The sequence below is a fragment of the Rhamphochromis sp. 'chilingali' genome (assembly GCF_963969265.1).
Source record: "Rhamphochromis sp. 'chilingali' genome assembly, chromosome: 6".
Classification (NCBI taxonomy): domain Eukaryota; kingdom Metazoa; phylum Chordata; class Actinopteri; order Cichliformes; family Cichlidae; genus Rhamphochromis; species Rhamphochromis sp. 'chilingali'.
In genome coordinates this window covers 9520822-9548041 of record NC_137933.1, presented here as the reverse complement: position 1 = coordinate 9548041, position 27220 = coordinate 9520822, and the positions used below count along the sequence as shown (strand labels likewise).

The 27220-nt window shown below is 42.3% G+C and overlaps 1 protein-coding gene across 4 annotated transcripts in view; it reads left to right on the top strand.

The window, feature by feature from the left end:
- The first annotated feature begins 2947 nt into the window (after positions 1-2947).
- The window catches only part of lrp4 (low density lipoprotein receptor-related protein 4), a 109430-nt gene continuing 85157 nt past the window's right edge, over positions 2948-27220 (top strand). For all 4 annotated transcript variants that reach the window (XM_080884062.1, XM_080884061.1, XM_080884063.1 and 1 more), the window contains exon 1: positions 2948-3294. In XM_080884062.1, the coding sequence (XP_080740188.1) occupies positions 3234-3294 (61 nt within the window). In that variant the 5' untranslated portion in view covers positions 2948-3233. The remainder of the gene's footprint in view (positions 3295-27220) is intronic.

Sequence of the window (27220 nt, the reverse complement as noted above, 5' to 3'; positions counted from 1 at the left end):
CAGCCAGGCCAGCCACCCAGAGTTCACCACACCCAGGTCTTGATCCCCCTCTGTCATCACAGTCGGTGGTAGATATTGCACAGAGGGGAAATATTTTCAAGCCATAACTCTGGGCTCTTCTAGACTGCTGCAATATGAATATGGCCTAGCATCACTTTTATTAATCTCAGGTGTTTGCAGTTTCAGAAACTGTTTTCTGTAATGTCTGTGGTCCTTGAATGATATACATTGAGCTCCAGTATGTGATCAGTGCTCTTTTGTCAAATCAAATCAAATCAAATCAAATCAAATCAAATCACTTTTATTGTCACATCACATGTGCAGGCACACTGGCACAGCACATGCGAGTGAAATTCTTGTGTGCGAGCCCCACAAGCAACAGAGATGTGCAAACACAACAACACAAACGAGCAAAATACAAGAATGGCCAACCTGAAACTAATAAATATATGTACAATATATAATAGTGTATGCATTTCTGGATGTGTATACTAAATATTTTCCTACGTGTGTGTGTGTGTATACACATTTTTACAAATTAAATAGTAAAAAAAATAAAAATAAAATAATAATAATAATAATAAAATATATAAAATATACAGAGTTGAATATGTGCAAAACAAGTGGCATTTATATACAGTATGGAGTGCATACAATCTGTCTTTTGACAAGATTATTCAAAAGCTACACAGTCGAATGTCATGTAACTTAGTGATGGACAAGCACAGGGAGAACCCACACACTTTTGGTGTAAATCTCCATTACTTTCTTTAAAAGTGCTAAATAGGGAATTGGCCTTGGCAGAGGATACACCTTTTGCATCCAGCTACATCTAAGGATCATTTGTTAATAGCTTGAGTGGCAGCACCACCCTTCATCTCAAAGTCTTTCCAACATTTCTGAAGGAAGTAGTTTCCTTAAAGGTTATATAATGTGCCACTGTGCTACACTGTAGTATTTGTGCCTCTTGTATATTTATACTCTTACAGAGTCTTATACACACAAATATAATCTCAAGATATAGATCTGTTATCTACAAAAGCAATAAATGAGTGAACTGTTCAGTGGCTTAATGTTTTTTTCTCTCTTAAGACAGCCTAAGTCATTTGTCCAAAGCATTGTTCATTAAAATGCTCTGCATCGAATCAAGAATAAGTGACATTGCAGAGCACTTTTATTGGGATGAAATGTAATACTCTGATGGATACGCCGCAGGAGAGTGGAGAGGATGCGTGTGCTGAATGATGATGTCCTGTTTAGGAAGGCGGGAGCTCACATCCCAACTAAAGCTGCCTCATAATTAGAAAGTGGAGTCTAGAGCCTTGCTTCCAGTCAAAGAGACTGTGGACATGTGAGTGTGCTGGGCGGTATGTTTAAAATTTGATCTTCATATTGTAAATATGCAGTCACACTCTTATAATAAATTCCAACAAAATTCTGAGTATCACAACTCACTGCAGCTAACAAGTACCCAGTGGTTACAGTCATACTGCAAACCTTGCTTTTTTCATGAGTGTTTTTTAGAGGCTTACTGTAAGCTTTTCATAACTTTTCACTGACACTAAAGCCACGTTCTGCACTGACTCTCTGCACTCTGAGCATCTTCTGTAGAGCTATTTGTCCTTCTTTTCTGCCGCCGCTGGCACCAGCTCTCTCTGCAGTGCAGAAACATAATGAATGTCAGGCTGAAGCAAAATAAAAATAAAAAAAATACACAAAGTTTACAATTAGCCTTGATTTTCAACCACCGCAAATATAATTTGTATTCAATTTGGGACCCTTTAACAAGGGTGTGATTGGGATATTTACGAAACAGGGATTTTTTTCTTCTCTTTTTATACATTTCTAACAAAATAGAAGAAAATAGAAGAGAATCGCTGCAGAGGGAGGGAAGCTGGTTTTCTTCTACCATCAGCCTTTTTATGAATTTTACATATAAATAAATATTTCCAAAACATGTCACATGTTTCAGATTACAAGCTCATCTGAATGTAATTCAGTGCATGTGCAATTGCTACAATATACTATCTAGTTTTGCAGTCTGAGGTAAAATCGCTTTATTTTGTTTAAAAACTTCTCTATGCTTGGTGGAATCTCTTTCATGTTACCACAGGGTTGTGCAATGTGTGTCTCCTAATGAGTTTTGTGACCTTTTTTTTGGACAGAACTGCATGGTATCAATTTGTGGTGTAACTATGTCATCCCCACTGGAACGTTTTGTAAGCTAATTCAGGGGAAAGAAATAATGCTTCCACAGCGACCTTATTTTGGAATTAATTACCTTTTAATATAGCCATTACTTCCCTCCGGCAACTTTTGCAAATCTGTGGTAGGCCTACTGAATAATGACTGTGTAATGACCTCATCTCATGGTCATTACACCACACTGTAAAAACCACTGCTCTGTCATTTGCCTCCAATGACTGAAGTGACAACAGGGAAGTCCCCCCCCACCCCGTGCTGCAACCAAATGTCTAAAGAAAAAAGAGAGAAAAAAGGAAAGCAAAGTAAGAATGAGGAAACCTAAAGAGAAAAAAGCTGTTCACTCATTGCCCCAAATGCAGGTTGTTGTTCTTTCTTTCTTTCTTTCTTTCGCCTCTGTGGACCACCAGCCTTTTAAAAAGACGCAACTTTACAATGTGATACAGAGAGCAGAGATTTTTCTTTTTTTTTGGTCGATTCGATTTCTTTCGGGATAGGGGAACAGAAAGCGGTATGAAGAAAAATAACACCTAGAAAAGAAAGAACTTGAGGGAGACTATTGCTTTATTCTGTCATATAACTTATTATACGATAATAATAAATCATTTTCAGCAAATTACCTTTACTTTAATTTAGCGGAACCGAATCATACATACGGAGCACCCCCTTAAACCTTCTCATGGTACAGTCCACAGCTCCTTTTCGTGTCCACAGAGTCGGGAACCACAGCACAACATGTTGGAGACCGTAGCCGAGCCGTTCAGCTCAGAGTTAACTTTTTTAATCCCGGTTTTGTCGCGTTATCGCACACAAGAGGAGGAGGCGGAGGAGGTCGCCGAGAGAAAGGGGGATAAAAAGCCAGTCATGCTATGAGGTTAGGGTGAAAGCCGGAGCGTCTTCTTGTAAAAGAAGCCCGTTGATATTTAATTGTGCACAGGAGAAGAAGAAGAGGAGAAGAAGAAGAGGAGGAGGAGGAGGAGGGAAGAAGGGGAAGGGAAGCCCAGAGAAGCGAGAAAAAAGCGGGGTCCACGATGCAGCTGGCCGCGGTGCTGTGGGGCGCCCTCCTAACTTTGCTTCTCAGCCGGAGTCCAGGTAAGAAAATGCACGGACAACAACGGCGCGAACCGGGCTTGGATCTGCATGTCAGTGGGTCCGAGCAAGAGGTGGACGGAGGGTTGTTTTTTTTGCACCACTGTTATTTGGCACTAGAATTTAGTTTTAGGTTGTTTTTTTTCTGCTTCTCATAAGCGCATTCAAACTACAGCCAAGTTTCCCTGTAACAGAGAAGGGGCCATGTAGGTGGTTAAAACAGTGGAAAATGTGCTCGAGTGTGTTTTCATTGTTTTCTTAAAGTCTTGTTTGACAAACATACCTGTGTAGCTCACAGATCTGTAGCAGCAGTCCTTTGGATGGTAATACCTGAAACTTGTGAAAATGTGTATATATATTCATTTTTTAGCACTCATTTCGTTTTGTATATGTGAAGCTTATTATTTTTATTACTTATTTTAGTTTCTTTATTTTTGTTTACCTTCACGTACCCTGTTTATTTTGTGCGCGTGTGTTAAATGTTAGCGTGCCGCTTTGATTTAGGCTTAAATGGGGTTTCATCAGTCTTATTTATTTATTTACTGTTTGGTGTTTTATGGAGGTTGAGGACGTCGGCTGGTACAGTACGCGGTGGGTGAATGGTGGGGATGTTCTGTCAGATCTGACACATTTCTTGACTGATGTTGGAATAAGCAACCAGATGTTGTTGCTTTTCTAATCTGTCTGTTGTCTTGGATACCTAGAAGCTGAAAGTTGGTCATGTAACTCATGAAAGGGTTTTTATTTTTAAGAGAATATTTGCTTTTTGGCTGGCATATAAGCTGATGCACAGTGGCTTTAAAAAAATCTCCTTTTATTTTGTGCAAATATCCATTTGAGATATTTTAGATTCTGTCACACCCCCGCTGACACACCATAACCAGCAGTATTTGCTATATTTCCACTACTCTCTTTCTATGTTTCTCTAACACCTTGTATTTACAACATGTTAGAACAGCCGCTGGAATGCAAGGACCCAGCAGAGGCAATATCTGAACAGACACGTGCACAAGCACACACTGAGCTTAGTGTCATACACACATGGGTGCTGCACACTCTGACATGCTGTGTAAAGATTTACCTGACAGGAATAGCGAAAATGACATCTGTAATTGGCTGGTCGGACATCAAATGGAGGTTGGTGTAATTGTAACAAGTTCTAAATGTCACCAGAAGACTGTATCTAAAATGTCAACCTGATAAGAGTCAATATCCAATTGAAAACAAAAGTCACCCTGGATGACATGCTATATATAGCGGGTCCTTTCATCCTTCCAGATATGGTTATCAATGCCCCCACCCTCCTTGCACCTCCCCACTTTATCTGGGGCGGAGGCCTGCGCTCCTTTGATTATAGTCTTGTTCTGTCATAAAGCAATTAAGCCTGCCGGGCCTGTATCATGTCTGAAACATTTCATTGTGCACTGGGTATGAATGGAAGCTGCTGCTGTTGGCATTTTCCATTGTGGCGAGTAGCAAACACCACAGCTCCAGTGCTTTGTAATTCTTCTGCTTGATAGTGGTTTTGCATTCCAGTCTTTAATTGAAGATCCTTAAATCTGAGCACTTTCCTTTTGGGAATCCCAAAAATTTAGTATTTATTTCCTCTCTGGTTTATTTTTTTCATTTTTTTTTGTCAGTGTGGAAAAGGCTCTGAAATAGCTTTCAAACTGTAATTTGACTCGGACAGCTAAGACTTGCACTTAATGAATGATTATTTTAAGACTAGTGGCTCTTTGAGGGCAGGATCTCATACCACAGCCATCCAGTGGTTGGGGAAACTCCAGGATGAATGAAAGCCTGACATCGATAAATGCATCTTTATATGGGGACAGTAAATTCAATTCCAGTGGGTCTAAACCATGAAATGTTCATCATCTTGGCCATAAATATTGTCCAAGTGATGCACCAGTCTATCATCGACATATGAGTTTCTCCCTTTTGACTGTCGTATTTTAAGATATACATTATGGGTTCATGTGGAGATGAATAAAATGGGAAAGGCTATAATTTCTACGCTGTGTACAGTAAATGACATTATGAAGGCCAGCTGCTGGTCCCATTTGACAGAAGATGCCCCAGGGCTATAATTTATCAAACTGAGAGTGTGGGTGTGTGGGTAACTGAGTCTCAACGTGTTTGAGGTCAAGATGCCTTCTCAGCTAAGTCTAGTGGCTTCGCAGTAATAGGCTGTGTTGGACTAATGGTCTGCTGGAGAGAGTGTTACACTCTTTAATTATGTGCTCTGGGACAGTAACCCCCCGCACCCCCTCACAAACTCCCACGATCTCCACTGTGCTCTCTCCATTTACTGATCAACTATCAATCAGACTTGCAGTTTGAGTCAGAGGCTGTGGTGTCATTCCACTGAAGATCGCCAAACATTCGATCACTGTTGTGTGGGCAATAAAGCCTCATTAAAATGTAAAATCCATGACCCTTTGGGAATGGGATGAAATGCTCTTCTTACACGATGATCCGTACACTGCACAAGTGAACAGGACTAAAGTGAGACGGTGCTTCTGTATGAATCTGACAGCTGGGCAGCCATCCAAGAAAAAACCTCCTTCCTTGAGTGTTTTTTTTTTTTTGTCTTATTTGCTGCAGCAGCCAAACAAAGAGGATAAAAAAGAAAGGCAACGATGACAGTAAAATACGAGAAAAAGATTTGGTCTGAAAAATTTGATTCCCCTCCCCCTTTTCAAGTCATAAAAATGTACTTTGCAATATCCAGTTAGTCAGGGATTCGTACTGTTCTTTATTCGTGTTTCATCAAATAGCAGATGATTTTGGCACAGATTTTTGAAGTAGGTAGAAGTTTAGAGAAGAAAGTCAAACAATCCTAAGACCAGTGGATGGTGGCAGTTGGAGGAACAGCGGCCTGAAAGGGGAGGTGGGGAATTTGGCCCCATGCTTGCTTTCGTCTGCCAGCCTCTGTGCCCTTCCCTGCCACCTGTATTGCCTTATCAGATTGATTAGTCCCTTGACATTGCCGCTCCTCATCCTGGACCAACAAACACACACACATATTTAAATGCAGTCTCCTTTTCACACAACCTGCAGGCATGGATTTGCAGCAAAAAATTTATGGCTTTGTCTTGCAAAATGCCTCCAACACCACATTTGATTAAATGTCCTCAGAGTAATTGTGTTGGTATTAATGGTGTTGCAACGTTGATATTTCCAAATAACTCAGCCTAGAGACAGATTGATGGCGTGCCATAAGTTGTTTTTGGTACGGATTCCACTCTGTAGACGACTTTTCTCTGACGGGGAATGGTTGATGTGGAGGATGTGGCCGTGGTTTGGGTCAGTAAATTCGACTGCTTTGTCTTTAGTCTTGGCAAGGTTTGATTGTTTTGGCAGAAGCTTTTTGGGGGGCTTTGGGGGAATTGAGAGTTTCATTAATGGATGCGAGACTAGAGCTGCTGTGTTAGATGAGTGCATATGATTTTTGTGGCCTAAATGAGTGTGTTTGTGTGTGCCCTCCTCTGGTCTAGCTCATTAGGTTGGTGTAGGCCAGCCTTTTGCTTTCACCAGGGGAAGGTAAAGTGGGCCACCTGATACCCCCACTGTGCTTTGTCTGTCGGTGCTGAGGGGATGGAATTGCGGGGATGGAATTGCACCTCCAAGGTAGCAGTGGAGGTAACCTGTGATTACTTGATTCCCAGCCCCCCTTCCAACATTCTCGAAAGGATAAATGTCAGACTTCTAACCCCTCTCCTTTTTCTCCTCGTGTCCCTCTGCTTTCCTATAAATCACCGGCTTCTCTCCCTGCAAGACCTGACTCCATTCAGAGAGACCCCTGAGGGTGGCTTTCGTCTTTAGGGCCGTTTCAGATTTCAGAACATGATGCTACTGCCTCTGGGCCCATTTCACTTATGCTCAGCGCACTAATATTCAGTGTTACACATGTCAGGTCTTACAGCACAAAAGCAAGGAAACAAACAAAGTCAACTGCTGGCAGCACTCTGGAGATTGGTTCCCAGTCTAACAGCAGAAATGATCCACTGGTGGAACTCTGTGCCAAAGTTGTGACTTGTTCTGCTTTTGCTGCTTCTTTAGCGTGCTAAAAAGATCTGTGTGTCTTTGTTTGTGATATTTGTAATGACATTTGGTGGAATTTAAAGTGCAGACTTTGATCTGTCAAAATACATTTTAAGATCTGTCCAGGTTGGACAGATCTTAAAATGTATTTTATTAGCATTTCATTTGTATCCATGGTGTAATGGTTAACATGTATGCTTAACATGCAAAAGATCCCCAGTTCATCATTGGGAGGAGACACAAATCCCTGGAAGGACTGCATCAGGAAGAGCAACTGATATAAAAAGCTGTGTCAGATCAAAATATTCAGCTCCATCCACTGTAGCAAATATGAGATCAGCAGAATTAGGGTTTCTGTGATTTGCATTACATTTCATATAGTTGATTGTCAGCCCTGCGACAGACTGGCACCTGTCCAGGTTGTACCACGCCTCTTGCCCTATGGAATAGGTGTCAATCCTGAACTGGATAAATGGATGGATGGATGATTGACAGCTGTGGGTTGTGCTTTACCCAGTGATTTTAAAGCAGAAAACTCCTTGAATGTTGGTTTGTTGGTTTTCAGTTTTGACATTCAGGCGTTGTCAAAGCCAAGTGAATTTCACCAGTTTTGCTATGGAATTAGAATTTTTAACATGTTTTGTTAGCTGTGATTCCACGAGTCTTGAAACACAATGGCTAACCCACTGAGTTTTTTGTTTGTTTGTTTGTTTTCTGGTGCTAGGGAACTCTCAGTATAGTTAGTAGATATCTGAGGCACGATTTTCATGTCCTTTCCATTTGAAATGGAAAGATTTCCATTCACTAGCTTATGTTACCCAGCACATTTAGGCAAATATCAGCCCTCCTTTGCTCTCCACCTTCTGTCTGCATCCATGTAACCAAAGCTTGCTCAAACATGATGGCCAGTAGCACTTGGACTACCAGTGAAGTACAAATGGAAACCATAAAGGTTTTAGTACCAAAAGTCTTGCCTCTATCTACATATTAATGTTAGCTATGTGTTTGTATAGATTAGCGTTTCACTAAATCAACCATAATACACATTTTCTTTTTTCTGCTTTTCATAAATGAGAATGCATAGCTTTCTGACTGATAAGGTAACACATATGTGAACAGATCAGGCTTACTGTCTGTCCAACAGTCAAGCACATCGCAATCTGTGCTTGACTGTTGAATCCTTGGACCCCAAAACCAAACCCCAAGTGACTCATTTGAGAAATTGGTCATCCATGTGATATAATCGATACATTGACAGCAAAAAAGTTTTAATACAAATGTTAGTTTCATGTTTAAGTGCTAGGAACAAAAAAAGTTCCCATCATTGTTTCACAGTGATTCTTTGAATCTGAAAGTAGTGCAAAACTCGTAGCATCTGCTGTCTTTTATAATTCTTCTGGCATAAAATTCATGCCCTGTCACCACACAGGTCTGAAAATGAAAAAATACATTTTTTAGGCCATGTAGTATGAATCTGAGTTCCTTGGGGGTTGCAGATTATTGGGGACTGTAATAAACTCTACTTCTCTGTCTCAGCGGGGGTCTGCTGTAGAGGACAGAAAGATAAGCAGGGCTGGAGACTCACTGTCTGAGCACAACCAGGGGAGGGGGGCAGGGACACAAAGACATTCTGAAGGTCACTCACACGTTCGGATCCATAGTAACTTAATTCTCCATCCTTTCTTGCTGTGACATAGGGAAATTTCTACAGGGACATTAATGACATTCTGTCAAATTTGGTGGAAGACATTAGTGTGAAATGATTGTGGCATCAATGGATTGTTGTCATGAAAGGCCTCTTGCCATCCCTAAATCTGGTTTTAGCCACAAATTTGAAATAAGCCGCTCATTCTTATGCATTATCTGAGTAACCGAGACATCATGGGACACTCTTTCCAGACAAAAAGAGGACGTTTGTCTGTGGCCAGTGTCTGCATGGTTTCAGTCTTTAGCGGGGGCACGAAGGGAAATTTGTGCAGGCGTATACTCACCGTGTCTAATGGGTTAACTGCAGAGTGCAGGGCCCACACAAACATATGGTTTTGAAATGGCTCTTGGGTTGAGAAACGTCTGACAAAGTTTTGAGGACTGGACAATGTCTTTGTTGTCGTGTGTGTGTGTGTGTGTGTGTGTGTGTGTGTGTGTGTGTGTGTGTGTGTGTGTGTGTGTGTGTGTGTGTGTGTGTGTGTGTGTGTGTGTGTGTGTTTTTTTTTTTAAAGATTTACTAGGAATGTACTGTACCTTTTTGCAGTTTCCGTATGATACAGAGCTGCTGATGCCAAGTAAAGATCTGATGATCGATCAATGAGCTGCATTCCACTTTCAGGGAAATGTGTAAGGCAGCGTTGCTTTCCTAACAGATAAATAGACCCACAAATGTATTAGTGCAATAATAACTGTCAACGGGACTGAAGCTAATAATAATAAGAGGTCAACACAGCAGGCTGCCCTGCATATTTTGATGTGGCCGATTTTATGTTGGATGCGTTTCTTGATGCAACCCCCAAGGGACGTTGTTTCTGGTCTAGAATGGGGGATTTAGGTGGTTTATTACTCATTGCTATAGGACATCTTTTACTTAAAAAAAGACATCAGTGAACCACACTGGGGGACATGTTCAGTCAATACTCAGTATGCAGCCACTGTAGTTTATCTTGACTCAATTTCACATACATCGTTATCAATAAATACTATAGTATAGCACTGAATGGATCTGGCCTGGAATATGGTCTCCAATAGGAGCTCAGTGTTTCTCTGTTTGATTAATGTTTGCCAACACTATAGAAGAACCACTTTGTCTTTGTCCTCCTCTCACCATTTAGACAGTAGACAGAAAGCAGACTGGGTGAGAGTTGAAGATATAAATAACTATAAACAGTGAAAGACATGCTTCTTTATTAACTGAATATGACCTCATTCACTACGCTGAGGTCATGGACTAAGTTTGTTTGTGTGTGTGCACGTGCACATGTTTTGTTCTAGACTGCTTGGCAGCTCACAAACAGCCCGGCATCAATGCGGTTTATGGATTGAGGGAGATTTTTCTCTTAATTGATGTCAAAGCCGTGACTCTGGTTTTTGTTGTACTCCACAAGATTCATCTTCAGCCCACCAAGTTTGTTTGAACACACACCCCCTTAGCTTCCTTTCCATTCGTCTTTGTCATGTCTTCTCCCCTTTTGCAGAGAAGATCTGGATTTGAACATCTCTCTTTGTACACAGACTCCAAAATACCTTTTTTCTTCTGCTAGAATTTACTTTTAAATGGCTACTACAGCATATCAAGTAACTGTCCTTTTTTAATCCGTAAACTGAAAATTACTGAGGACAGTGTACTGTAAAATTTCCATTGTGCTTTTCTGTTAATACCTATCATATTTTGGACTATTTTATGCTTTGGGTAAGCTGTAAACCTGGTTTGTATTAGACTCTAAAAAGAGCGTTTTAGCTGAAAAAGCAGCTCAGAGCGTCTTTTGATGTTTTTCAGATCATATCTTCTGTTCCTCTTCTGCTGAGCACCTTATACTCTGAGATTACTCAGTCACCCTTCCTGTTTGCCAGTGGGGGTCCTGCAGATGGGAGACAGCAGCTGTCTCTTAGATTACCTCTAAAAAGGTGCTTTAATGAAGGCTCTTCACCTCACTCAACATGCCTGCATGCACAAATGACCTGTTCAGACATTGCTTTTAGGAACACACACACTCGCAGCTTCCATCTCTAGCTTTAGATAAGATTAGGGTTAGATATGAGTTTACTTAGACCCCACGCACATTCAGTCAGTTCTTTAAACATTAAGTCCTACGTTTAAAGCACACGAAAAAAATTAATGACAACAAAAGGCAAATTAAATAAAAGTCACCCAAATTCACTCTATAATTACTTTACAACCATAAGAATAAAGTGAGCTCTATTGATTAGGGATACATGGGAGAGTTTTGAAAGTGAACGCCTTTCCTGTTCTTGTCACCAGGCCAAAAATGGATTTAAAAGACTTCCTGCAAAGATGTACCTGTGGGTGACTCCTTGGTAGTCTTAATTTTGTCACTAGCACAATCCTTGTTACCTCTGTCCTTTGTTTTTACATTTTACCATAACTGAGCAACTGTTATTAATGGCTTATGACTGTAATTACGCTCAGCCATGCCCAGCAGTTTAACCCAAATCAACCAGGAGCAGGCATATGCTGTACCACCTATGGAATTAAATCTACGCACACACATTCCTTTTCATATCTTAGTGAGGACATCTCATTGACTTAAATATGTTTTCCCTAGATGCTTACTCTAACCCTAACCCTAAGCGTCAAAAATGAATGCCTAATCTAACCCTCAGCCTAAACCTAACCATAACCTAACTGTAACGCTAAAACCACATTTTGGTTTGAAACCTACATTAAAGGTCTGGAGTTTTCCATAGTTGTTCATGGAAACTGTAAATGTGGGGTCTTGTTTTTTTCTATCAGTAATAGCAGTGTGGATGTAATTGAAGGAGGCTATTAACAGGGTACAAGACCTATCAGAAAGAGAGCAGAGGCTTTAGGAATGCCCATATCAACTATTTTTTTAAATCCTCAAAACAAAGATTGGATTTGAGAGCAAAGCAACACCAACAAGCCTCAAAGGAAATGGCAGGCTACTAAATTGGATGATTGCAGAGTGATCTTTGTGGACTTGGCAAGATGCTGTAAAAAGGAATCCTTTAGAACATCTAGTGAGGTCAAGAACTGTCGAGGAAGTAGACATTTCATTGTCGGAGTCTGCACCCAACGCATGCCTTTTGAGAGTGTAAATACAGAGGGTCTACACCAAGATGCAAACCAGGAATAAACAGCAAAAAACATCTAAAAATGCCTGCATTGTTCTGGAAGAAAATTCTTTAGACAGATGAATGCAAGGATGACTGAAAGAAAGGGGGGAAGAAAAGAGTGTGGAATAGAAAAGCAAAGCGTACAGTATCATCTGTCAAACATGGCAGAGTCAGTGTTATGGTATGGACATGTAGAGCTCCCAGTGGACCTGGGTCTGTTACGTTTATTGCTGATGGTACTTCTGATAGAAGCAGGAGAGTGAACTCTGAGGTTTCTGGAGTGATGGTATTTCACTGTGCAGACATAATTAAATGGTGCAAAGCTGACGGGGCTGTCCCCCATTGTATACATGAATAATAACCAAAAACATAATGCAAAAGAACCCCAATACCTCCTCAAGATAAAGAAATGTAACATTTTTAAATGTCTAAATCAGTCAACTCAACAGATCCTGCTTTACATTCACTAAAGATAAAACTAAAAGTTTCAGATAGTTTGGAGGTTTTAAAATCATCAAAAAAATTGTATAGTTATGTCAGTTTGTTACTTTTGAGCCACTTAATCTAAATGTTTAAGGAACTATTTTTAGTAAACCCTTTGAATTAAAGCAAAAAGTTTTGTCAAATCACGATTGCTGTATTTCTCATTAATTTGCTGATGTACATAAGAACAATTGTATAAGATGTGTGACTGTGCAAACACTGTCTGTCTGTAATAGCTCAGGTATATAGTCACTCCATTTTTACTTCTCCCACAGCAATTATCTCCATGTACACACAGACACACACTCACAGAGAGAAGCTTCCTTGGGGCTCATATGATCTCAGAGTGCTTTTGCCCTTCTAGAGTGACATCTCACACTTTTGTCCCATCGATACTGACGCACAGTGATGTCACCCAAAAGTGCGAGAGCTGAAATCTAATTCTAGACACACACATGCACACACACACAAACACACATAACCTGCAAGAGAGTGGTTGCTTTGCCGCTGTGATGAAGGTGAAGCTCGGTATGGGTTCAGGGCAAAAGTGTTTCTCCCTCATTTCCCACCATTGCTATATGTCTTTGCGCTTGTTCTTCACATCCTATCCAATGCTCTTTGTTCTTCGCTATTTTCTGTCAGTGGACCCCTACCCTGCAGGCACCAACTCAGCTAAGCTTGTGATGAGGGAAATGGAGGAGGTAGCTGTGGAGGTGGTAAGGGTCTTTATTAAACAAACAGTGAAGGGCTGTGGAGGCTCCATTGAAACCTGGAGCCGGAATGGGGACGCGACTGAAAGAGCAGCACTTCCTAATGAACTCGAGTGGCCCATAGAAGCAACGGCCTTTTCACAGAAGCCAAGAAGGACAAAGTGTCAAAACAAGCCCGGCCCCTTTTCGTTCAGAGGGGCTACACGCCGCCTTTTGACTCTGTGGAGTGTGGGCATCTGAAGCGGAGGCCATGAGGAGAAAGGAGGAGGAGGCAAAATGTACTTGTTAAAACAATGGGCCCTTAAATCAAGCACCTCTCCTTGCCTCTCTTCTTTTCCTCAGCTCCCCTTCTAATATCGCCTCAGCTTCCAATTAGACCTGCTCTTGCACAAGCAATTGAAAGCCCCCATATATCGCAGGGGCCTCAGAGGAGAGGCTTTGCATCTCTGTAGCAGTGTTGCCTCTATGAAAAGTCTTAGTATTCAGAGGAGAGCTCTGTTTGGGCTCCTCAAAGCACTCAATCTGCCACTAGGGACTTGTGTACCATCATGTCCTCTCCGTTCACCGCCTCTACTTTGCTGTCTTCCTTCTTTTCTGTACCTCTCCACCCCCTCTATTCCTCTTCTCTCCCTCTTCTTTCCACTCTCAGCCAAAACTCTTTTCTTCTTCTTGTGACCCCTCCATTCCTCCTCCATGCTTGGCTGCTTGCGGGGCTGGGACAGGAGCCCTGCACTGCCGGGCCCCGAGTTGTTTAGCCATGGATGAAAAGCGGAGACAAATATGTCTGTGGTTCAAAGTCCATCCCGGCAATTACAGTGACTGATTAAAGAGTTGGCCTACACACAGGCAGCTATGTATAATACTACAACTCCCACTCTGTTTCATAACAACGCCATCAGAATAGAGCTGAGCTTAGCAGGGCCTGATAACGGGCCTTGTTTACCGTGCACTGATTGAGAGTCAGTGCCATAAAAGTCTGCTATTGTTTTATGGACAGAGTTTATAATAAGTAGCAGACAGTGTTGTATTCATGTTTATTACATTTACAGACTGGTAAAAAATAAACGGGGCTAAAGGACTGTTGAGGCAACGGTGGCTTAACCGTTGCTGAAGCAAACAGTCAAATCACAGCTCAAATGTAAACTCATGCCTGCTTTTTGTGGAAACTGTGAGACATTCGTTGGAATTATATGTGGCACTTGCTATGCTTAAAGTAGCAATACATTATTCAGTAGCAGAGTAATCCTCATTTGACCCACTGTCTGTCGGTAGGCATGCATGATTGTGTTTGCTACACAAAGTGTCAGATGAACATGTTTCTTCTCTCGCCAAACACTGAAAGCTTTCTCACAAATAAAGGCTGTCTATCTCGGTGTTGTCTGCTTGCAAGGTTGCACTTGGATTTCTGATTTAACTTGCACCTCCCTGTCTTAATCACATGCATTGAATGTCTCGAATGAAGCAGTGTGATTACAACAGGGGTCAACAAGAGCTAAAGGAATGTTTGAAAAGTCGAGTCTGTCAAGGCTTTTGAAGCTCAGATCTCTTTATCGAAGTGATATGATACTGATGTATTAAAGTGATTTGGCTCATACTTGTTGGGAAGGTTGAATTTCATGTGAATGTCTATCTTGAAGTTCTGGCTTTTTATTTTTATATGTCTTGACTATAATGTTGCTTTCAAAACGAAGGAAAATGTACAGAGATTTTTGTGTCAGCTGCCAAACAGTATTGTACTGATGGGCCACATTATTGGAAAATCCTGGAAAAAAAAATCATAAGTAAACAATGGAGTTTTAAAAAACAGAGAATTGCAAATCTTTTTGGTGCCTTGTACTTTTAAATGTATTTTGAAAAGTTCAATAGATTGATCACAGCCCATATATTTTGTCATTTAAAAAAAAGAAGAAAAAAAAGAAAAGGCATAGCCATACAGGAAGAATAAAAGAGAGCTGAGAGCTACGGTAGCACTCCCAGGGGCCAAAGTTATCCTTTAGGCCATGAGCCAAAATTAATGGAAGAGTATAACAAGAAAAGCAACAACAACAAAACTCTCATCCAGAACCAGGGGAGCCATCTGCCTGAATGGTAGTGAACTGAAGCGGGCCATAACAATATTCTGCTGAGAGTCGACACTAATTGGGTCAGCATGATTTTCCACTTTTGTTGCTAGGTGGTTGATCTATGGGGTTTCTATTCTGAGAATCGCCTACTAAAGTTATTGCGTTGGCCATCAAGAGACAAATCAGTCTATGTTGGGCAAAGTCCATCGTCTCACATTGTCCTCATTTTAACTTAGCTCACATTTATTTTAGAGATCTTGTTCCATATCAGTCGTGGCCCAAAAGGGTTCTCTAAAAGACTTGCTTGACTTTGTCTTTCGTAATTTTTGTGTATATATGGCCTTCAACCCGGGAGGCCTTGGGCTTGTGTGCCTGTGTTCTTTCGACAGAAATGGCAATGACGCTACAAGCCCATATGGGCATAATTGTTGTTTTATATGAGAACTAAGGATTTGATTGCTGGTCCAACTTGATTGTTGCTGGTAACAGTGATGGGTTATGTGGTTTTCTTAAAGCCAATCCTTATAGTATATCTGCATTCAAGACAATGGTTTTTTCATGCCATTTCCTGCATGGACAAAGGAAGACATGAGTATCGCTTTGGTGCCAGATTACTAGAGTGTCCATAGTTACTAAGCTATGAAGTCATTGGGAATAGAGCAGATACAATTTTGGGGTCCACATCACAGACTGTTGGTAAAATATGTAGTCATTGTGGCAGCCCTGATTGTTCTGGCCTCCATGTTTTGAAGACTCGATATTAGCATTTGACTGCCACTATTTTGCTCATTTGGAGCCAGAAGTGACCACATATGGACTAGGAGGTGGAGAGCTAAGTTGTCAGCTAAGGCTAGAATATTGCACCTATAAACTCTGCAACACACAGAAACACGTATCTGCGAATCAGTTCTAAGAAAAAGACTGTCCCTGGGCCTCTTTTGTTCTGTTGTTGCTCCGCCAGCCGAAGAGCCGAAGTGAAACTGAGTGTTAAACAACTGAAAACACTGCAGCCACTGTCTGTACTCTTGATATTGTATTTTTTCTTTTTATCTTTGATGGGGTTTTTTTTTTGTTGTTGTTGTTGTTTTGTTCCGTTGTTGTGCCCTTCTGTGTTCCGGCCCACTTGTCAGCAAATCAGCATTCAACCGACGCACATCATCCATGCTGAGCAATGTGAAGTTAGGATTTTGGAGTTTGCGGTGATTGCAAACACCTCTCTGTGGGCAAATGCATCACAAATGGTCACAATTGCAGTAGCTTCAATTAAGCATAAAGCATAGCCAGGACTGGACTCAGTCCTATTGAATGGAGCAGCATGCAAGACTGTTTTAAGACGATGGTTAGTGTCCAGAGTTGCACATTGATTTTTCAGTCTTTATCCAACTTTGTTAGTCGGATGGCTTCAATCTCACCAAGAGGCACAACTGTTACCATACAGACCACACTGAAATGAATTGCTCAGTCATCAAATTTCATTTCAAAGGTTGATTTTTGTTGGATTTTGTCGAGTTTGTTGTGCATGCAATATTAAGGTATTTAAATACTGGTTATACATATGACCCAGATCAGCTAAAAGCACACGCTATACACACATGTCCATGCCTTGCTATTAATCTCATCTCTCTTACCTGCTTCTATACTACAATTGGTAACAAGACTGGAATTGTAGCCCGGGGTCTTTAGCCTTCAACCTAAGGGACTGTATACAGTGGCTTGTGGAACTTAAATTTCCTGCAGAGTGTGTTCACTTGATATAAACAGCATTTGGAGAAAACTTCTAAAGAGCTCCTGACAATATCAGTCAGCGGCCCTTGTGACTGCGTGTCCTCCCGCTGACGACTTTAGATGCTCGACTGATTGCTGTAACCTTGGAAGCTAAACGAAGACAAAAGCACGTTTTAGAGCGGTGTTTAAAAAAACACACTTGCTTCTGAAAATGCTCATATAATAGGGTTGCTGTTTGGTCCTTTTTCAGTTAGAGCAGTGGAAAAGGCTCAAGGCTTTTTACTCTTTGCAGTACTCATAATAACTTTTCATTAACTTTACGCTCAGCTTTAGGTGCATGGGTGGACTCTGAGATGAGCTTAATCCTGTAGCAGGGAGAGAAAGGTCACGACATGTGGCTTTAGGAAATCAGAGGTGTCTCCTTCCTGTACATTTGCATTCATTCATAGCAAATCCTCGACAGGTGCTGCATCTCAAATGTGAGTCTCTCTCATGCCGCTTGCATTTGCCTCTGTTGTGTTCGTTTTTATGTTAGGGTGTGTGCGTGTATGTGAGACAGGTGCCAGGGTGCAGTCTTATTGCCCAGCAGTTGCGGGAATAAAAAGGTTCAGCTGGTGCCCGGTGATCGTTGTCCAGCCCTTAGATATGTGCCTCTGGCAGAGTGCCACAAAAACATACTCACACCAGCTAGGAACCACTCAACTCAGCCTGTTGATTGTAATAAATGCGCATATGTACCCCCAACATCTCCCCCCCTGTTGTTTGCCTTCGTCTCTGGTGCCACAGCTGAAGCTGGCACCCCTCATACGGCCGTTCCCCTCGGGCGTTAAGGTGGATACTGTCATCAAGCTGAGTGGTGCCAGTTCCTTTTATAATTGGATTTAGTGTTGGCTCTCTTCTGCCACCCCAGCCGGATAGAATTGATTTATGAGTGAGGCCTGCGAGTTTGTATGTGACGGAGCCATACAAGCAGTCTACTGCTCTGACGGCTTTGTTCTCTGCTAGCTTCCCCTCTGACACCAAGCTGTGTGGCGCTGTGACTTCTACTAATTTAGATTAGCAAATGTGATATAATTTTATTACTCACTCTTATCTGATAAGCTGATTAGAAGTCAGTTTTAGTTGTTCTGCTGGCCCTGTTTTTTCAAACTAGCCAAGGAGCAGATGTTTAGATTTTGGGATGAGACTGTTTTTATTTTATTTTTTGAAACAAATGAATCAGAATGTCAAATCCAATTTCAAACCTATTCGAGATTTTCTTTTTAACCACATTTAAAATGAACTAGCTATTGGAATGAAACCCTTGTGACCATTTCGGTGTCTACTTGAAGGCTTGATGCTACACAGTCTCTCAAATGCCACTTGCATACTGCCCCCACTACCCACTCGGGCTCAGGTGTAGGGTGTCAGCACCCTGCCTCCTCCTCTTCCTGCCTCGGGGATTTTGGGTGAAGGCTATTCTTGATGGAGGAGTGTGCTTGATCATTTCGCCCCCCCCCCCCCCCCCCCCCGGCCCCCCTTGTGCACAAATGCGCTCTTCCCCCGCATCGAGTGACCTGTCCCCCTTCCAAGGAGGACGCAGAGGTTATGTGCCTCCAGGATGCACAAACACCTGTCTGACCACTTAGGCAGCACAGAAACGGCCCAGGAATGCAAACAAATCCTCCCCCTACCCTTGAACTGCTTCTAACCTCTGCTCGTGTTCAGGAAGGGAGCGGCGGTCAGGATGATGGGTGGATGCTGTACCTGTCATCTACCTTCTGGTGCCTTCTCAGTAGGAGCAACTGGAGTGTGAAATGTCCTTCATGCGGCCCAGTGTAGGTTGGAGTCAATTCTTCCGTATCATTTTGCTTCACAGCTGTTACTCCAGCACAAAAATACACAGTGGTGTGGTCGGCACCAGCAAGAATTAGGAATGGTGTTTGCAGCATGAAGAGATGAGCCATGGCTTTTGTAGAACTCTCACTTGATATGCGAATAATATCCTGGATGGGCCTCTGCTATTTTGGCCCAGCTACACTTCATCTGATACTCCTTGATCTTTGATCACTAATAAATGGAAAGTTGACCTAAATAACTTCACAGAGAACAAAGGCAGCGAGAACCTGAAATAACCTGTTTTTAATTCAAATACTTAGTTTTTGTGTCTCTTCTCAGCAAAGTTGTCGGTCAGGTCATATGGTATGAGACACAAAAATGGTAGTTTTTCCATTTCCTTAATTCCTTTTTTTTACCCGAACGGACTACTGACAGAGCACTGAGATAAAAAGTAAGACAATGTCCAGGGGACATCAAGTGCTGACCTCGTGCTCTTTATCAGCCAGACGGCTCAGGGCTCGCTACTCTGCAACAGAGCCACCATTCAGTGCAGCGTCAGACTGGCTAACGCCGATGCAACACATGATGCACCACTAATTTGTTCAGATCCAATTGAAACGTGCAACATTGTACAGAGAGTATGAAGGAAGTGCTTCAGACCAAATTAGGACCTAATCCTTTTGTCATTCCATGTTTTCAGCTAGCGGTGATTATTTGTTTTGAAACAAAACTGGTGTATTTATTTAGCAAATGGTAATGTTCAGCAATTGATTTTATGTTCTTTATACCGTTTAGGCTTACAGTTGTCTTAGTTTTCCTCTTGAAGAGAAGGAGCCCAGGCATGTTGAATTCAGCAGTGCTCTGTTGTGTTCTTCCTGAGAACAATGCTTGCACTAATTGTGATGAATAGCAGGAGAGAAGTGCTGATGCTTTCTTGTCAAACTACTCTTGATCCAAACACTTTTAGTTAATATACAACACGTCCTGTTCTGCTGCTGCCCGGTCTATTAAAATGTTCGACAAGTCTATTAAATAGTATTTAAAGTCAAAAAGTCAAAAAGAAAAAAATCATTCACAACACACATCAGCATCTCTTTACTCGTCTCATTGTTTTAGTGCTTTGAAAGGCTGCTGACCTATCAAGCAGTTTAGTTTTTCTAAGGATCGGCTTAACTTGGATCACTTTGCAGAAAAGCATTATGGGTCAGCGAGACCAAAGAATAGTGACATGAAAGCAGCTACATCAAATATGCTTCCCATTCTGCACTGAAATTGCTTTATCTTTCCTAAAGACAAGTGTGCTGCTGCTGCTGCTCCTGTTAAAAGCAGCAGCAGCAGCAGCTCAGGATGTCTGTGCCAGCGCTGAGTCACGGACAACTTAATGGTGTTGTGCCCTGTTTACTGTGTTTACAATGTCCTTGCAGATATTTCCATTCCTCTGGGAGAGAAGAAGCGCTTCTTATCTGCAGAGCAATGGCACTAGAAAGGGAGAGAGAGTGCGAAAGCGAGATGCAGGCTGGGGGAGGCGAAGGGGTGAACATCAAAAGGAAGAGATGCTAAATATACTCATCCCTTTTTTTGGCTCTACATGTGCATCTATATCTCAGTGTGTGGGCTTCACGAGAGGAAGCTGAACCATCAACGTGTAACTGATTCACTCCGCTGAGAGGTTCTCGACATAGAAGCGTTTCCGCCGTAAGGTGCCTTTTTGAGTAGGAATTGATTTCTAATTCAGTGTTGGATTCAACCTGCACATAACACAGCTGCAATACTAGCTTCTTACCAGGCTGTGTTGTGCTTTAGTTTACGGTCTTCCATTTACTTTGAAATATAAATAGGTTTATTATTCTTGATAGTTTTTTATAACCACTTCAGATGTGGCTCTGTCAGACAGCACCGGACGAACTGTCAAGTATTGAAGTGATGATATATAGTAAACCCCAAAAGAAATCAGAAAAATTGAAGGTGAACGAAGGGTAAGAGTAAGTGCCTCACCTGTGATTCTTAGCTGTTATTTATTGAGTTTCTTTCTCTTCCCTGTCTCCTATCCAGCCACTTGATTATTTCCTTATCCAACACACACACACACACACACACACACACACACACACACACACACACACACACACATACACACACACACACACACACACATCTCTTCTAACACACATTTGACTTTGCCAAAGGCTAATCTGAGCTATTTCCAACCACGTCTTATATTTGGTAACCCTTGCAGGAACATTGGGACAGCACCACGGGGTGACTTGGGGATGAGGGACAGCAACACTGATAGAGTACCATGAATGTTATCGGCCATACTGGACTTGGGCTTGAACGTAGCTTAGATTTAAGCAGTAGTTGGCACTGAAAAGAAGATTGGAGCTTTGCCAGAGTTTCTCAGTTGAGTCTGACTGTCTGGTCCTTGATGTAACCTTGACTGCTCTGGAGCTTGCTTTACCGGCAGACCTCAAGTTCTAGATCTGTTCCAAGCCAGGAACAACTACGCCAGACTGTCATGCCCAGACAAGAGTTTCTGACTCCAGCATGGCCTTACCTCATGGCCCCTGGGGCTGGATGCTGATGCTATGGGACCAAGAAGGCTGATAGCTGAAGTGCAAGAATGAGGAAATGTTCCAATGACGGTAGCTGAGGTCGGAGATCTTCTGTTTTTTTTGTCTGATACACCAGAATTATCATGCATGATTCTCAAAGCAGCAACTCATTCAGTTTGGCTCAGTTTTTAACTCATTGGAAGCAAGCGGGTGCCTCTGGCAGTTTTTTCCTTTGTTGTCTGTGAGCAGCCAGCTGTTTATAGACTTTCTTCGCCTCTGTCTGTAGTCTTGTCAGAGGGCTGTTTTTCCCCTTAGTGAAGGCTCAGTGTTGCTTGTGGGACTGTCAGATCTTTAGAGGTTGACCTCTCCAAAACACTGGGTTGGACTCGGACACAGCTACGGTCATTGTGCTGGCAGTTAATGATTTTGCCCCTCCATTTTCACCCCCGGTCTCCTTCAGTTCCGCTTTCTCCTTTATAGACCCAGGAAATGGCTGCCCCAAATGAACGTAACTTCCAGGTCAGTGGACGTGGGGTGAGTGGGTCACGTTTGGGTTGTGGCAGTCATAAAACGAACGACATGGCAACTTTTTTTGTGTTGCTTGAATTTGGGAACCTTTTGTGGTGAGCGCACACACACACACGCAACCACATGGGCAGATGTGCGTTGCACGTGCATAAAAATATAGGAACGTGGGTTTCTTAGGATTCAGAGCTGAGAGAACACGTGCGCCCGGCTCTCGACTTATGTTGATCTTTTTTGAGGTTTTCTTTCCACTCAGTCTACTTTTCTGCCCTCTTCTCTTCCTCCTGTTAGTTTTTTGCCCCCGCATACTTCTTTTCTGGATCTATCTCCTTGTCTTCGTCTCATTGCTAAGCAACAATGGCAGCCATGACAGATCTCTGCTTTGGCTCACACAGTGTCACATCTGACTTTAGCCAACCCCTCCTTCTTTCCCTCATAAACACACATATACACCCACATGCTATACAACCTAGTGCCATGCTGGTTTATGATTCTGAAACCCACCCCCACCCACAAAACGGCTCCCTAGTCAGCACCCCCCACACTAAGGTGACAGGAGTGAAGCGTCCAGCTGGATGGAGCTGTTGTGGTGCTCTCCTCAGGGCTTTGATCTTTTGCCCTTCATCCCCCAAAGCATTGCCTGCCCTGCCATCCTGGAGAGGGGCTGGGTCATTTCTTGATTTAGCACTGCACAGGGGACAGAGGCCAGAGGAGGCAAAAGTGTTGGAGAGATGTGACGCATACTTGTGCCGGGTTTTGCGACAGCTGGGACAAGGTGGAGGCCCTTTTTCTAGATCATCCGTCCCCTGTGCCCCACCAGCCAAGGCAGCCTTCCCTGCCTTAACGTCCCCCTAGCCAGCACTCACTCTTGGCTCCTCTTAGCTCGACAGCACAGACTCATTGTTTTTAAGCCTCCCTTCGGTCTCTGGGGAGAAGAGGGAGAAGGCTGAGGCTCCCTCTCTCTCCCTTTCCTCGGTACCCCTTGATCCCGGCCCCATTTTTTAAAGCTTTAAGACTGACCTGTCAGCCACTCTCTCTTCCCCAGAGTCAATGTAGGCCGGCCCCCTTAAAGAGCCATCCGCATCGGCCTTCTGTTTGAACAGGCCCCACCAAAAGACCCCTTGTGCTGCCCTTTGTGTGCACATAAATAAGATCAGAGTTAAAGTCCCTGTGCTCTTGTGTGCAGAGACGGATCCTGTGGGCTAGGAGGACTAATGCCGCTTGGCAGGCCCATTGATCCCAAAGCTCCTCCCAGGACGTTGACCAGCTTTGCAAATGCCCTGATGGCTGATATGCTACTTGGAGCTTATGGATGCATACACTTTTAGCTGGTAGCTCCGGTGTTAATCTTGGGTGGTTTGACAATGTGTATAATGTAACATAAGTGTGTCTTTTTCTCCATTATTTATGTCAGACTGGCTCTGGACAGCGTCAGTGCGAAATGACATTAGTTTTCTAGGATTTCATTGCCTTACAGTTTTTTATAAATAAAATAATGTAAAAAAAAAACCCTGAATAATACATATAGCCAGGTAGAAGATTTTTTTTTTTACCCTGTATTCCACCTACACACACAAACCGTAACTATATGTGCTTCAACATTGATGCAGTATTTGTATTATTAATGTTATGACTGAAATCCTTACACTAGCTTAAGCTAAATCCCCTGGCAGACCATCAAGCACATCAAATCTCAGTGTATGCCCAAAGCCATGGCCTTCTCCGGGAAGCTGCTGCAGTCTAAATCAGCCCAGATTTATAGCAGGTCTTGGCTGGAACACAGCTCTGCTTAAACAATCGTCTCTCTTGTAACTGAAGAGGCAAATAAAAAAGAGATGGGCTACTCTGCTGGCGTCAGGATGAGATGTCCTAAAGCTGGAGGCCACTGCATGTCTGTTCGATGAGGGGAAAAAAACATAGCCAGTGCTATAAAACTGCGGTCTTTACTCTTTGACAACGCACTAAGGAACGAGTAAGGAATAATTGAGCCAGGGTCAGAGAGGAGGAACTTGAACGCTGAAGAGAATAACAAATAGAGCAAGGTTAAAGGTCCAGTTGGTGCAGAAGGCAGAGAAAAACCAACTGAAAGAGAGGAATAGAATAGCCCTTTATTGTCATTGTACATGTACGATGAAATTATGGAAAGGCCAAAGGGCCTGCGAAGAGACGAAGGGAAAAGGTTATCAAGGCAAACCGTTACGAGGGGATTAGTTGAGGGGAAGTTGCGCTTATACACTATCAGTGGCAGCTTAGTTAACTAAGTTCAAAGATGCTGAGCCCTGAGCTGGTATTTGTAGAGAAGTCTACAGTACGCACATTGAAGAACAAAAAGAGGCCAAATTATGAAATCCTGGAAGAAGTTGTGTTCTTGTCCAAAGTCGTTCTTGTGTTTTTTGCCCAGTGCTCCTCATTGTAGTGTCTCTACGCTTCCTAGAAAGCACTCAGGGCAGGACTGTGATTGTTTCCTCTGTTGGTGTTGGTGAAGTTTGTATACTGTAGGTAACTGCCAGGCTGTAGGAGTGCAAATGTGACCAAGGAGTTCTTGCAGCATTATTTTTATACTTTCACTTAACAATCACAGGAAATAACGCCAAATATTTGCATCATGCATAACACTTCAGAATACTGTGTATTGTGAAAATGTGATATAATCAGAGGTTAAAAAAATAAAAACAAACTATTAAAAAACCCTATGTATTTGCAATGTGTGCCCAAGCACAGAAAAACGTGTCATTGTGGAACAAACGTCTAGCATGATGTCAGGGGATATCATGTTTCCTCTGGCGGTCTGCTCTGGGTCCAAATCCCCCTGTCATGATGATTACTTGCGTGTCAATGCGTCTGGAGCCACTGGGCCACCTGTTCTCATTCCTTCATCATCAAAATCGTGGTGGGAGCCTGGCATGGGGACAAGAGGTTGCCACTGTTTGGTGTTTTTTACAGTTTTGAAATTGTTTGAGCTGAAAACAGTAGTAGATTTGGGGTTCACCAAGTGCTCTTGACAAAGACAATGTTGTGTCAGATGTGTCAAATTAGTGTCAGATGTATTAAAAGAGCAGCAATAATAAATGTACTTACAGAAAAAGAGAGATTTATTGCTAAAGTTAGTTTAAATGTGTTTTCATGGTAAGCTCAAAAAGGCAGTGACTAATCATTTGATGTCTAAGTGGCCAAAAGATCTGAGCCGTGTCGTTTAGCAGTACGCCTTTTATTTTTTTCTAGGTGATAAACTTGGTATCAAAGTTAAGCTTAGTGATTGTATATAAGAAGAAAGTCTGCCAGATTGAGATTTTGTTTTTTGGTGAGGTGCGGCAAGATGTTTGGAGTCTTTCTAGGACCCCCCCCCCCCCCCCCCCCCCCCCCCCCCCCCCCGCAAAAAAAGCAAACAAACAAAAAAAGCAATTTTCATGCTGACAGAGTGCCTTTAAGAGAAGAAACAATTGTTTTCCATATATCTGTGTGGGAAGGAGGTCTTTGAAAGGTGCTCTTTAATGAGTGTGAATAGAGTCATCTCTGGCTGCTTCTGTGTTTCATGTGCAACTCAACCATTTCTCCTCTCTGCCTCTAATCAATCTTCGAGCCTACCCCCCACCCTCTGTTTTTCTTTCTCCTCTCTCCTCTGTACCTCCTCGTGTGAGAGGAGGTTGGTGGCAGTGATGGTGGGGTGAAGAAAAGAAAGGGGGAGAGTGAGTGAAATACACAGAAATGAGTGCACAAAGAAGAAAAAGAGTTGCTCCACTGTTTCTTTAACATGGTTAACTGTGGTCGAGGCTGCCCGGGGTCTTTTTGTTTGGAGCCCCACCAGGCATTGTGGGAACAGCACAGCACTGCAGAGGGAAATTTATATAATCTTTTACGGGCAACATGTATCTGATTGATGTCAGTTTTGGAGATAAAGCAGAATTGTTTTTGTCTGTGGGACACAAAATTTGGTACCACTAGTTGAACGAATTAGCCATAGTTTGTTTTTGTAAAATCTCAGCTAGCTGTTGGGTCTGAGATGTTATCTAGACACAGACAGATGACAGCATCCTTCTCTGTCTGTGTCTCAATGATGGACAGTTGTAAACAAATACACACGACAGTGGTGCAAACAGCACAGTTCAGCAGTACTTTGATCCAAAGAAGGAACGGTTGCATTTAAGCTGCGTCACAGTACACCGACCACGAGACCAGAGCAACCTGAGCAGTTCAGATATCAGTCTGCAAGGAAAGAATGCTGCAGGTGCTACCACTGCTAACTTAGGAGATGATAGCTGAAATTACCTGACACCTGCCTCTTAAAAACACTGTTTTCTGACTATTTTTGTCACTTTCAGGCAGGTCTGTCTGTCTGTGGTGCCATAGTATAGTGGTTAGACAGATTCATCTAACGTGGGAAAGATCCCTGGTGACACGAATCCAGGAAGAGCCTCTGATGTACAAATCTGCCAAAGCAAATACTTGGATCCATACACTGTGGCGACCCTTTGTGTGGGAGGAGCTGAAATAAGCTTTAGGCTAGTTAATTAGACGATTGTGATGCTGGTTAGGTTGGTGCTCTTTTTAAATCAGTCACCATCTGTGAAGCACAAATATAACCCAACATAGTCCTGCTTCTACAAAAGTAACCTATTGTAGAAAGATGATGTCTGAGTTTTCAGATTTTTTCTTTTGTTATTGTTTATTTATTATTTGCATTCCAGTTTCTGACATATTTTTTAAAGATGTGTGATTTATTTAAATTGTGGTTTGTTTGTTTTTTTTTTCCCTTTTGGGAATTACTTACCATTGTGAAAGAAATGTTCTTTACTTACTATAGTACTGCATCAGCGTTTCTCCCATTGAATTTCAGTTATGAAAGAGGAAGAGGATAACTGTTTTGTTTTCCTGGGGGTTAGCCTAGTTAGCTGCATAGTGCATGGTGGAACAACCACAATAACTGCAGGAACTCTCCATAGAAAAATTTTCTATGGAGATATAAAAAAAAAAAAATGCAACGAGGGAGAGTTACAGAAACTGAAAGCAAAGTGAAAGTGAGCAGTTCTAAAGTCTACCACATCAGCAGGTTATAAATATTAATATTTATAATAATATTGTAAACATTCCTTGTTATTAGCCCTTTAGGAGGTATTCTTGCTGGTTGTTTGGCTGGCACGGATCAATTATGAGGGATGCTGCGCTGAGGAAAAAGTTTAAGCAGCTGCATCTTCCAACCTTT